The sequence below is a fragment of the Phalacrocorax carbo genome, chromosome 6 (genome assembly GCF_963921805.1).
Source record: "Phalacrocorax carbo chromosome 6, bPhaCar2.1, whole genome shotgun sequence".
NCBI lineage: Eukaryota > Metazoa > Chordata > Aves > Suliformes > Phalacrocoracidae > Phalacrocorax > Phalacrocorax carbo.
This window is the reverse complement of record NC_087518.1, coordinates 30,746,601-30,760,452: the sequence shown is the minus strand read 5'-3', so window position 1 is coordinate 30,760,452 and position 13,852 is coordinate 30,746,601. Positions and strand designations below refer to the sequence as shown.

The 13,852-nt window shown below is 49.5% G+C and overlaps 1 protein-coding gene across 1 annotated transcript in view; it reads right to left on the bottom strand.

Moving 5' to 3' along the window:
- The window catches only part of NMNAT2 (nicotinamide nucleotide adenylyltransferase 2), a 33,480-nt gene that overhangs the window by 8,654 nt on the left and 10,974 nt on the right, over positions 1 to 13,852 (bottom strand). Inside the window, exons 2-3 of the mRNA XM_064454401.1 lie at positions 1,166 to 1,254; positions 395 to 462 (exon numbers count right to left, since the gene is read on the bottom strand). Of these exons, the coding sequence (XP_064310471.1) occupies positions 395 to 462; positions 1,166 to 1,254 (157 nt within the window). The remainder of the gene's footprint in view (positions 1 to 394; positions 463 to 1,165; positions 1,255 to 13,852) is intronic.

The following is a 13,852-nucleotide window of genomic DNA, read 5'->3' as shown; positions in this document are numbered from 1 at the left end:
ACGTTGCAACGCTGGAAAGGGGAGAGTCCATGGGCTGGTGCTGCTGGTCTAGAAAGGGAAGATGCCACTGCACAAGCCTGGGTGGGCTGGATGACTTTGGGCCTCACCCAGACACCATAGAGTCAGTGTGGGTCTTGCAAGACCCCTTGAAGCCAAAGGGCTCCCTTGAAGGATGGTGTAACGCTCTTCATTGGTTCTCTGCTAGACTAGGAGAGGAAGGCCTCTGGTTTTTAATCAAGCTTTGGCTGGGAGATGAGAAAGTCCATCCTGGAGCTCTAGAAGGTGGTGGCATCTCCACTTTGCATGTGGAACTTTGCCACCACGGTGCTGGGGAAGGGGCAGGGACTGCTGGGGGACTGCTGGTGCCACAGCAGGTGTGGTCTCTGCCACTCACCTGATCCAGTCGGAGGACTGGACAGCCAGTTGGCACATGGTCAGGCGGTGCCGGCTTGAGACCAGACCCTGCAAGAGAGGATGATGGACGAACAGTTATGGGAGGCAAGCATCGTGCCCTGGCCAGCCTGGACTTGCAAACCTTCTGGGGTCAGATCATCGGGCTGGCTCAGATGAGACAGGCCAGAAGGATTTGTTCCTGCCCACAAAAACTTAAGCTCCTGTTTGCTGGAGGAGAAGAGTCCCTGCCTTGCTTCATCCCCAGTTATGCACCAGTCAGTGAGATTTGCTCAGCACCACCACTCTCAGCCCTGTGCTGCAGTGGGGCCAGACCCGGGGGTGGTGGTTTCTTGATGAAATTTCTCCTGCTTTCAGACGAGGAGGAAACTATCCTGATTTGGATTTCCCCCCTACTCCAGAAAGGGCTTTTAAGGGTCCCTGTTTGCATCAGCACCATCCCCACAATAAAATTGGCTTTGAAATCATTCAAACAAACAAACACAAAACCCAACCCAACAAGATGACCACCACCATTTTGGGTGAGACAGTTTCTCTTTCAGCTGGTTGTAGGGTCTCACTGCAGTTTTTATCTAAAGAGTGGGTGGTTTCATCCTCTTGCTCCTCTCGCGGACTTCCCCATGGTCAGGGGCTGCCCCAGGTAGAGGAGGTCCATGAGAGGACCATGAGTGCAGGCAGCACTACCCGTGCTCACCCCTGGCTTGAGATACCAGCAGACATAGGATGCAGAAAGGGAAAAATGGGGATGACCCACCGTCTTCCCATAGGAGTCATGTACGGGCGAGACAATGCCACCAATGACGATGAAGCGTCCAGTCTTGTGCAGGTAATCCCGGGCTCTCTCTGGAGAAGGCGGACAAGGAAAAGGGTGCAGCATTATTCAGCTGGACCCACCAACCCTGCAATGCCCTGCTCCCACCCACCAGCTTGGCCCAATGCCTTTAGAGTGGCTCATCCCAGCTTGGGCAGCAGCGGGTGGGGAAGACAACCAAGGGAAGGGCTGGCTTAGTCTTTACTTCCTGTCTCATTCAGTGCCATCCTTGGTGATGCTGAGCATGGACCTTCATGGGGACCTCCAAAACTTGCAGGAAGGAGGATTTGGTGAAGAGGGCAGGTATTTAGCAAAAGCTAAATCACATTCAGATCCCAAATCACCTTCAAACACCTCACCAGGGCACCAAAAGGGCAGCTGAGAGCCTGCACTACTGACAAGAGCTGCTCGGCAGAGACAGGCTCTTTTGGCAGCCTTGGAGGAGCCAGACCAAGCTCACAAAGTGATGCATGAAGCTGGCTCATTCACTGCCTTCAGACAAATACTTACCTTTTTGTTTTTCCCTGCCCATAAACTGTATCCACCCTTTCTCTCCCCATGACTTCTCCCTTCCTCACCTGCTACGGTTCGCTGCTAACTACCAGCCAAAAGCTTTCTTAGCAGCTGAAAGGTGACTGACAACTCTCCTAAGCTTAAGCATCACTTCTAACAAGGACCCCTTAGATGCGGGCAAGATTAAAAAAACCAGGATAGTAGCAAAACCCGCTGCCTCCGCCATTGTTGGGCTGCAGAGACAACCCTGACGTTTTATGAGCAGAAAACTTTTTGCCAGCTCATGCATCAGCATCTGGCTGTAATTCCCTGCAGGAGGATATCAATACAGACTGGGGGATGGATGGAATGAGAGCAGCCCTGCTGAGAAGGGGATACTGGTGGGTGGCAAATTGGACATGAGCTGGCAATGTGCACTTGCAACCTAGAAAACCGACCATGCCCTGGGTGCACCACCACCAGCACGGCAACCAGGTCGAGGGGGGTGATGCTCCCCTTCTACTTTGCTCTTGTGAGACCCCCACCAGGAGCACTGCATCCAGCTCTGGGGTCCCCAGTATAAGACAGACATAGACCTGTTACAGCAGGTCCAGAGGAGGCCACAGAAATGGTCAGAGGGCTGCAACACCTCTGCTGTATAGAAAGGTTCACAGAGTTGGGGTTGTTTGGCATGGAGAAAAGAAAGCTCTGGGGAGACATTATTGTGGCCTTTCAATATACAAAGTTGGCTTGTAAGAAAAACGGAGACTTTTTATGAGGGCCTTTAGTGACAGGACACAGGGCAACAGTTTTAAACTAAGAGAGGATAGATATAAGAAAGGTTTTTTTTACAACGAGGGTGATGGGACACTGGAACATGTTGCCCAGAGAAGTTCTGGATGCCCCACCATTGGAAACATTGAAGGTCAGGTTGGATGGGGCTTTGAGCAACCTGATGAAAGATATCCCTGCCCATGGCAGGGGGGGTTGGACTAGATGATCTTTGAAGGTCCCTCCCAACCCAAACCATTCTGTAAGTCTCTAATTTGAAGATGTGCTGTTGGTTGACAGCCTAAATAAAAATTGCCATCACGCACAGGTGCTTAGCACAGATGGATCCCTGCCACACCCACTACAAGACCCACGCCTCATGTGTTGTTGGCGTTTTGGAAATGCTGAAGGATTCACCAGGAGGAGCATTGCACCAGGACTGACACACTTGTCCCCCTCTGCTCCTCTCTGCTGGGAAGTGCTGGGATGCTGCTGGTGAGTTCACCACTTCTAGCTCTACCCCTGCTCACTCCCTGCTTGCTCCAAACCTGCTTGTATCCTGCTTGCTCAAGCCCTGCTCAATCCCAGCTTGATCCAACTCACAGACAGCAGCTGCTGGGAGCTGCTGTTGTGGGATGTAGGCCTTGGCAGAGGAGAGGAAATATTGGTCTGAGAGCACATGATTACAGCAGGATGGGGGGAGAGCTCTTCCTGCTGGGGAGTGGGGGGCTCAAATGCTCTGCGTATGGGCTCCTGGGGTCTGCCCCGTGTGGTCTGGGACTGAGAGGTGGAGCTGTCCTGATGGGAAAAGGCAGCTCCACTGCAAGACCAATGGCAGGGTTGGTCACAGCATGGTCCCTGCCACAGCTGTTGGCCGATCCCCAAGGTCTCACTTGCTTTTGGGCACTTCTCCCCCCCACCATTTTTCCCTTTTTTTCTTGGGCTGGTCCTGTTGCAACCACGTGTCCTGCATTCCTCCCTACCTGCAGACAGAGCTGCCCTGGGCTTTGGGCAATGGTGATTAAGTCCTCCCTTTCTAGAAACTTCTTTGCCGATACCTTGTAAGCTTGCAGCCATCTTTGACATAGCTCTGTCGCAGCAATGGTGTTATCTGCTGACGCACCTGGCTCCCTTGCCTTCAGCCCTTTCTCTCTCAAATTCTCGCTGCTCCTCCCAACACATGCTAGTAAATGTCAGCTGCGCCACCTGTGGTGCTTTCCCTGGGTCCCCTTCCCATGGCACCCGCCACCCATACCCCAGCTGGTCCGTCAGCAGCCGCACAGCTCTTACACTGCTCCCACCCTGTGTCAGCACCATGTGTTGTCCATGTCCTACTATGCCAAGAGACTTGTCAGAGTCCCTTCAGCCTGATGCACAGTCTCAGGCTGGTATTTCTAAATGGTGACATTCAAGGATAAAAACACTGACAAAGAGATGCTAAACTCCCCTGGGGTCCTATGCCACATCTCACCTCCCTCTCCCTGCCCCAGAGCACACATATTCATGCCCTGATGCTTCTCTGAAGGTGCTCTCAGAGAAGCAAAGAGGTTTTCTCAACAGCACTGGAGGTGGAATGTCCCATCTTTTCATGCTGCAGCAACAATATCTCCTGCCCCCCAAGCTTTTGCAGCTGTATAACCACCCACTTTACCCAAGCCCTCCCACTGGGTGCGTGGCAACAGCCTTGCCCCCTAGGCCCACCATGCCTGTGCATGAACCACAGTGCCACTATGGGGTTGCAGCAAGGAGGAAGAGGCTGGGAGGTGGGAGCGTGGGGCTAGTCAGTGGTGGTGGTGGTGGCCACGGCCGGGCTGGCCCTGCCTCCTCTGCCAAGCATGGGGAGGGTGGCTGGGGAGTGCACAACACAGCAGTGCCCACCTAAGCTTTTGAGACAGTAGAAAGAAAAAAAGATAGAAAAGGTGAAAGCAGAAAGGGAGATGAGATTGATGAGTCATTTGAAAGCACTTTTTTTTTTTTTTGCAAGTGGAGGATCTAGAAAATATTTTGCCTTTGCAAAGAAAATGAGCATTTCTGAAGCTAAGGTTACTTTGGGATCCGTCAGCCATCCCGAGATGTCACTGTGCATCATATCCTACAGACACCCTGCTCCAGCCAGTGGTGGTTCCCCAGGGGAGAGGAAGCAGTCCTACCTGAAGGACCGGTGCCCTCCCATGTGGCACCAGCAGGGAGGCACTTGCAGGGAGCCTTCCTCCTCCCTGCCATCTGCGCCCAGCCACAGCTAGCACCTGCTAAAGCTGGTGCAAAGGTCTCCAGCCTGTGTGGGATGGCTCCTGATTCCCTTGGTAGTATTCCTTAGAAATAAGCATCAAAGTTAGCTCTTTCCATCTGGGGAGATGCTTCCCCATCCCAGCCACCCAACGTGGCATCAGCTGTTGGGGCTGGGGACCCACCCTGCAAACCCATCTTTGCGAAAGCAGCCATGGTCCTGTTTCCCTTCCAAAGGAAGCTTTCCCAAAGGTGAATAGAAAAAAATTGGGGAAGGAGAACAGTTGGTGTTTGCCAGGTCCAAGCACAGTTATGGTGGGCACAAAGAGGAACACAAGTGGACAGGGGATCCTGCTGCATCTTCTGGAGCTGCTGCACTGAACTGGGGCTCCTGGGTTTTTAGTGGCAACAGAAACACCTTATTGTCCTGCTGCTGGTTGAAAGTTAGCCATGGGATTGTTCACACCTGCCAGTGCCATGAGAATAATACCAGTTGGGTTCAAGCACATGGAGGGGGGCTGCTGAGCCCTGGACCACAGCTTGGCACAAGGGGCAGGTGAGGGGACAGCTTGGTGGGTCCAGCTGTGGGGAAAGTCACTTTTCCATGGGTACATCGATGGGTACATTTTTCCTACACATTTCCTGGTCAAATCATCCTCCCTCGGTGGTGTGGATCGGGTTGTGCTGTTTAGGAAAGGACTGTTCTCCTAGTGGTGCATCCCTTCAGCCCCCATGCCCTTTCTCCTGCTCTGCTTTAGGGCAAAAATCCATCTCTAAAATTATTTTAGAGCTCCCTTGCAGCAGTTTGGGATGGATGAGGAGCACTCATATATCGAGGGAGATGAGAGGGGCTGAGTGGGGCAGGGAGGTAGGGATATCACTGAAGAACCACTTGGGTGAAATTATTCATTTTCCTCCAAATTTTGAAATTTCTACTAGGGAATATTGTTCAGCTATTGGGTTAGTTAAGTAACTATAATTGCCATGGACTTTTCCCCCCCGAGGGCACTAAGCAGCCCCAGGCCCCCATGACAGCCTGTGGATTATTTGCCAGCCTCAATAAAACCTCTTCCTCAGACTCAACCAAAATCCTTTCCCTGGCTTCCTTCCCAGATCTTGTGCCCTGGATGCACCAACCACCAGCGAGAGAAAAACAGGCTTAAATAATTTGATTGGTGCAGGGAATGAAATTCAATTGCCTGAATTAGATATAGGGAAAGTTTCCTTCCCTGGCCTCAAAATCCTGAGCTTGAAGGGGTTAACACCGGCAGTTTGGTTTGAACCATATTTTTTCATCTTTGCTGGGAACTGTGTGGGAGCATCACCATCCACCAGTGGGTTTCACTGGGGCAGTGAGGGGACCAAACCCAGCCCTGTGCATGATTATGGCTATCTGTGCTCCAAGTGGTACCCAGCAAAGCACCCTGTGGGGGAGCACACACAGAAAAATACAATATTCTTGAGGGGTTTTTTTGCATGGGCAAGGGGGGTTGAGGTTGAACCAGTATCATAAAGTAAAGCACAAAACTCCATGGCTGGTGGAATTCCCTTTGCAGCCTGCCATGGCAGTCTTCTGTAACTACTTGCCCAGAAAGCCAAATATGCAAAAAAAAAAAAAAATCATCTTTCTTCTCCATTCTGTGTTTTAAAAAGAGGAATCAGGGGGTGCCAGCAGCACTTCTCCCTCTCTAATGCTCTGTGCTTGCCTTTATTGATGCTACTGGCTTTCCCATCGGTCCCTTCAAGGATCAATCAAGAGGGAGAGGGAAAAAAAGCCATTTCTTTTCCTGATTCTGCTCTTTCTGGCATCTTTCACATAAACCATGTCCTGGGACCATTTCTAGATTGGGAAAAAAAAAAAAGACCACATAGGGTATAAGTTACAGAAAACAGCATCAAGAGACTTTTATAGCAAAAGAATTGAAGACTTGAGGCATGATGTTGGAAGAGCAAAGAAATCACAGAATCACAGAATCCCAGGTTGGAAGGGACCTCAGGGATCACCTAGTCCAACCCTTTCTAGGAAGAGCGCAGGCTGGACAAGATGGCCCAGCACCCTGTCCAGCCAACTCTTGAAGGTGTCCAACGTGGCCGAGTCAACCACTTCCCTGGGGAGATTATTCCAAAGGTTGACTGACCTCACTGTGAAAAATTTTCCTCTCGTGTCCAGTTGGAATCTCCCCAAGAGCAACTTGTGTCCATTCCCCCTTGTCCTCTCCATGGGACTCCGTGTAAAAAGGGAGTCTCCATCTTCTTTGTAGCTGCCCCTTAAGTACTGGTACATGGGGATGAGATCCCCTCTGAGCCTCCTTTTCTCAAGGCTGAACAAACCCAGTTCTCCCAGCCTATCCTCATATTGCAGGCTTCCCAGTCCTTTGAGCATCTTGGTGGCCCTTCTCTGGACCCCTTCCAGCCTGTCCACATCCCTTCTGTATAGCGGGGACCAGAACTGTACACAGTACTCCAGGTGTGGCCTGACAAGCGCTGAGTAGAGCGGGATGATGACTTCTTTATCTCTGCTGGTGATGCCCTTTTTGATGCAACCCAGCATCCTGTTGGCCTTCTTGGCCGCAGCAGCACACTGTTCACTCATGTTGAGCTTTCTGTCCACCAGGACCCCCAGGTCCCTTTCCACAGAGCTGCTCTCCAGCCAGGTGGATCCCAGTCTGTGCTGCACTCCTGGATTATGTTTTCCCAGGTGCAAGACCTTACAATTCTCCTTGTTGAACTTCATAAGGTTCTTGCTGGCCCACTCTTCCAGCCTATCCAGATATCCCTGCAGAGCAGCTCTCCCTTCTGGAGTGTCTAGTTCCTTGCTCAACTTGGTGTCATCAGCAAACTTCATCAGGCTACGCTTGATGCCGTTATCCAGATCACTTATGAAGATGTTGAATAACATTGGGCCCAATATCCATCCCTCGGGGGACCCCACTAGTGACAGGTTGCCACTTGGAAAAGGAGCTATTTACCACCACCCTTTGGGTGCGGCCTGTCAGCCAGTTCCCCACCCACTGCACAGACCACTTGTCTGGGCCATAATGCATTAATTCCTCCAGGAGGAGACTGTGGGGGACCGTATCAAAGGCCTTGGAGAAGTGCAGGTAGACAATGTCCACCGCCTGCCCCATGTCAACCAGGCAAGTCACTTTGTCATAGAAAGCCACCAGGTTTGTCAAGCTCAATCTGCCTTTAGTGAAGCCAAGTTGGCTTTTCCCAATCATGTGCTTCATTTGACTTGTGATGGCCCCCAGGAGGATTCATTCTATAACTTTCCCAGGGATTGAAGTAAGGCTGATGGGCCTATAGTTACCCGGATCCTCCCTCAAGCCCTTCTTGTAGATAGGGGTAACATTTGCCTTCCTCCAGCCCTCTGGGACATCCCCCCTTCTCCTCGACTTCTCGAAGATTATGGAGAGTGGCCTTGCAATGATGTCAGCCAGCTCTCTCAACACCCTTGGGTGGATGGCGTCAGGGCCCATTGATTTGTGGGGGTCAAGCTCCTGTAGTAATTCATGTACTAACTCTTCCTTCACTGATGGTGGGTCGGTGTTTGGATCAACGGGCAATTTCATTCCCAAAGCCTGGGACCCAACAGTGTTGGTAAAGACAGAGGTGAAGAAAGTATTGAGGACCTCAGCCTTTTCAGCATCATTGGTGATTGACTCTCCTTTTCCGTTTAACAGTGGGCCTATGTTTTTCTTCTTTATCTGCTTATGGTTGACATACCTGAAGAAACCTTTCTTGTTATTTTTGACATCTACAGCCAGTTTCAATTTGAGCTGGGCTTTTGCTTTTCTAACTGCATCTCTGCACACTCTGGCAATGCCCTTGTAGCTTGCGATGGATAATCCTCCACTTCTCCATCTCTAGTATGCTTCCCTTTTGGATTTGAGTAGATCCAGGAGGTCATAGTTGAGCCAAGGGGGCCTCTTGCTCTGCTTACTTCCCTTTCCTTTGTAGGGGATAAATTGGCTTTGTGCTTCCAAGAGAGAGTTCTTGAAGAATTCCCAGCACCCACTGGCTCCTTTGTCTTCCTTGGAAGCTTCCCATCGAACCCCTCCCAGCTGAGCCCTGAGTGAGCTGAAGTTTGCTCTTCTAAAATGCAGATCCCTTGTCTTAGAGCTGACCTTCAGCATGCTCAGCAGAATCCCGAACTCCACAATGTTGTGGTCACTGCAGCCAAGGCTATCACTAACTGAGATAAAAATGTTTTTGGGTGAGCCTAGAAGCAGAGGAGGTCTGCAGGAAGGCTATCCTGACCACCTTGGAAGCACATACAAGACAACTGAAACGCTTGGAGCCAGTTGCCACCACACAGGGACAAAACCTGAGTGCTGATTTTTGGAAAAGCCAAAGAGGACCCTCCCTGATGCACGCTGCCATGCAGGCGAACCAGGGCTTTGGGTGTGCTAAGGAGCAGAGATCAACAGACCCATGTCTACCTTTACATCATAATGCAATATAAAGTGCAAATTGAAAAAAAAGGAAAATCCCAAACAAAAAATGCCATTGAGTTTTAAATTAACACATCCTCTCATTATTCCTTGCTTCACCCTGACTTGATTTTCTTTGCCAAAAGAAGATTAAAACACTGATCCATTCATGCCTTCCCCTTCATGTACAGTGCCTTAATATTCACTCTTAAGAAGAGATTAACTCCTTGCACGTAACCTCTGCTTCACATACATAATGGTGGCTGATGGTATTAATTTTTCCTTGAGTTGTCAGTGGCAAAAGCCAACAACTTTGCCTGGCTCTCAGTTTCTCAAAGTCTGTAGTTAAACAGCCTGGAACTGAGCCTGCATCTTCAGGTGATGCAACCCATGCTGATGGCAAGTTATCTCAGCTCCGGCTCTCAGGAGCTCATGCCGAGTCACCACTACCACCTGCCTTAGTAAAACACCTTTTTCTGCAGAAAGCCACTCATCTCCTACAAATGCATGCTAAGGATTGGAAACCCAGGTAAGCCCATATAATTCTTGTGACTGCAGGCAAAAAAAGTATTTGCCTGTTTCTACAGCAAGGCCCATAACTTCAGCAGGATAGATCCTATGGGATACTGATGTACCACTGGCCTCACAGCACTCACAGAGGAGTGTACTGCTGGGAGGGGGGTGGATGTTGCTGCTTTCTGTGTTGTCATCAAAATTGTTCATTTATTTTTTAACCTGCATGGTATTATTTAGAGAAACCTGTAAAAATGATGCTGCTGTCATATATATATATATATATATATATATATATATATATATATATATACACATGTAAAAGTTGGAATCTGCTCTTTCAGAAGCTTGTTGTCTACCTCAGAAATACCAAAGAGAACGTAAATATGTAGGGAAAATAGATTTATTTACTAATAAATCTCTGTAAGTAAATCTCTGCAGGGTAAGGATGAGGGCTGACACATGGGCTATGAAGTAGCAGTATCGTGTAGTGAATGAAGGGCTGAGCTGGGAATGGGAAGACCTACATTCTGATTCTGCCTTGCCTACGACTGGCAGAGCATGTCTTCAAGTCACAGACTGGTCCGTTCTCACTTGGTTTTGGGGCAGACCATGTCCATTTGCTTGCAAGGCTGTGTCCATTGGGTGGCTCTGCCCACTCATTTGCAGCCCTGCTGGCTTGCTTGTTTGTGTAACCAACAGCTAAGCCAGACCTTCTCAGCCATCCACTTCAAAGCAAAAGTCTTTGAAAAGACTGTGTTTTCTTAAATGATGTCACAAATCCCATTTGGAGAGGAGCTGTGCCGCTAGCAGGGCTGGCACTGCAGCATGAGCAGCCACCTCCGCTGCTGGGACGGTGGCAGAGGACTTGGGGCAGAGTGACTCAAGATCACGGCATTAATTTGCGGTGTCTAGATGCATCCATGCTGCAATCACAATGCTGCATTTAAAGCTTCATTGCTTTTTTTACTGATTGAATTTTCTCAGGCTGACTTACACTTCAGTGGCTAAATGAAGAGGGCAAAAGGCAACCATAGACAAGGCCTGTCTAAACATATTAACTCATCGAGACTTGTGTCCTATCCTCTGTACAAGGCAAGACAAAACTACTTTAGCTCTTCTAAGAGGTGGCAAGCCTGTTGGTGGTTTGCCGTCCCCCAGGCTGAGGTTGTGGTGCTTCCTGCCACAGTGTGTGTTCCTGGCACATGTGGGAGGATGAGTGGGTCTCAGCATCTCAAAACAATGGGTGATGAGTGATGTGGGTCCATGAAAGGAGCAGCTAGGAGCTGGGCAGCCAGGGCAGGGAGACAGGATAGAGGTCATGGCTGGCATGCAAAAGACAAAGAGGGTGAGTCTCCTGTTATCTTTGGGTCTCCTTCTAGCTTTGGGTCTCCTTCTGCCTTTGGGTATTCTGCTGCCCTTGGGTCTTCCAACCCAAAGAAAGTGGGGCTGTGCACAGCATGAGGCTAAGCTAAGGAGCCTCACACACAAGCATGGCACTGGCCATTCTTCTGGATTTCTAGAAACAGGACTCTGGTTTTGATGGGTCATCGCTTTGGAATGCTGTGGCAGTTCTGATGTTGTGGTTCTTCCTTCCAACCCCCAAGCCCATGCTCTCAGAAAATGCCTTTTCTTAATAAAACTTTTTTGTGTCTTTCATGTGAAATATGCTGCTTGTAGACATCAGGTTTGTGGTGTCCTGGCAGACATGGCTAATGTAAAAGACACTGCAGCAGCTTTGCATTCCTCCTCTTGTCTGTATTCCTTACAGTCAGCTGTCTGCACAGCTCCCAGCCTTCCCTCCCTGCTGTGCAAAGATTTTTGCCTGGCAAAGAGTAGATTTTGGCCTGAAAAGCCATCAGTATCAGGAGCCTCAGTCCTGCTTCTCTGCCAGTTTGTTGTGTTCCTGGCCCGTTCATTGTTGTTGGGTTTAGCCTTCTGTCATGGCTTCCTGGCCCTTTCCCAACCTGTTTCTTGCCTGTTGAATACCTGTGATGTCCAGGGACCATGCTGGACCCCAGAAACCACCCTTCAGTATTTTCATTTTCTACAAGCACTTTATAGCCTGCAACACCAATGCAAGGATGTTGGGCTGGAAAAGCAAAGCTAATTTCTTTTCCGGTGTAAATTGTACTTAATGCTCCAGACAGCCTTTCACGACTTTTAAACATTGTTGACATAAATAAACTACCAGTGGTGGACCCTGCCAAGACATGCATTAGCCCACTGGCAGTGTGCTGGTGTGGTGGAGAGCTTTCTGCTGTGGCTCCCTGGCTCCATGCCTCCTGGCACAGACCCTCTGTGGCAGCTGGTAGTTGACCTTAGCCTTGCTGTGTTGGGGAAGGAAGGCACAAGGGTGACACCTGGACCCTTCCCAAGCACTGGTGACACCTCCCGCTGCCCCAGCCCAGCTTTGCTTGTTCCTCTGCAAATGCACTTCAAATATTTTTGGATCTACCACTTTCCTGTGAGATGACGGTGGGGAAGGACCAATCAGATTATACAGTCCAGGGCTACAAAAATGACAAGCGATGATTTTGTCCAGATTGAATGAAAAAATAGCATCCTGCTTCCCCAATAGGAAATCAGTGCTTATTTAAAAGGTGTTTCTTTTTGGTGGTTCTCGCAGAGTATATTTAATCACAATGTTTCAGCTCCTCTGGCACTGCTCCATCACCTAAATTGATGTTAATGAAATCAAATATTCCTCGTGTTCAATTTTTCAAGGTGTAATTTCAAATCATATTTGCTTTGCCTTTGTATCTCGTTCATCCGTACCTCTAAGGCTTCCACGGTTGTTTTCTTCTTTTTTTCACAAAGGAATGCCACCAGCCAGCTCTGATTTATGTCTTCCCCACCAGGGACTGAAGCTGCAGCCCCCTCATTATCTGTGCCAGCCCTCTGAAAACACACAAGAGGTAGCAGGGAGGCAAGAAGGTTTTGCACAGTCTTAATCGCTCTTCCCCAAGAGCCAGGGCAGAGGAGAAGGCAAATGCATTTCCTGGCTGTCTCATTTTCATTTTGAGCAATTTGGCCTCCAGCAGCCTTGGGCAGGAGGCGGGACACAGCCGTGAGGTGCTGAGGACAAGGCAGGCACTTTCCTACTGTCTAAAATACCTTCTCCTGCAGGGGAGAGTGACCCAGATACGCCAGCACACTTTGTTTTATTATTGAGCTAGCAGCACTTGCAGGACCTAAATGTTGCTTCTTACCCTGAGCCCAGCTCGGGCAAGGAACCAGCAGTTATTCTCAGTCTAATCAAGTGGGGTGGGTGTGTATATATATTAAAACAAACAAACAAACAAACCCCAAACAACAAAAAGCTCTCCAAATGCCAAATCAGGGATGTATTAATCAGAGATGTACTCATCTCAGACCCCAGCTCTCTTCTCCTGCCTGCCCCAGGGCCACTTTGTCCCAACCAGCATCTTCACCCACCCGTTGCCTGCAGCCACACCTTGGCCGGAGCTGGGGAGACCATCGACACCTCCATTTCCTAGACTTCCCAGAAGGACAAAAAAACTTTTCTACTAGAGGAACAAGCCCTGACTGCACTTCAAGACAAGTTTCTCTTTTGGGAAGAAGCAGGAGGAGGGGTCAGAGGGCAGTTTGTCGTCATGGGATTGACCCTTCCTAAGGCAAGCCTAGGGAGAACCCAGTGTGTCCCACCGAGCCAAACAGCCTGTCCTGCCTTGAGATCAGTGCCCCTTAGATGATCTCCGTCAAATTTCCAGTACACTTTTGGTTGGTAGAAATATCCCATTAACCCTCCTAATGTTTAATGATTTTAATCTCCAAGCTAATTGCTCTGTTACACTTCCCCCCACCCTTCACCCCGTTAGTCTATAGCTGCATCCAGGCATTGTAGAGGTAAGAAATCTGAAAGGGACTTCCATGCTAAATGTCTTCAGTTGTTGCTGCATATTTGTTTTAATGACTTTTCATAGGCACAAAAAAGCATTGGCCACCAAACACCTGGAAACTCATGGTGGAAGTGGAGGCTATGAAAGACCAAAGAAATGATGCTGCAGCACCTGACCCTCCCATACCCCAGCCCACCCAGGCACCCCACCAGTTTTCAACTCTGAGAGCCATCCAAGTGACGACTAACGAGACTCATGTTATCACCATCTGTTGACCTTGGCTCTTGGCTTCATGGCAGAAAAGTGAAATTAGATGTTTAAAACAAACCAGA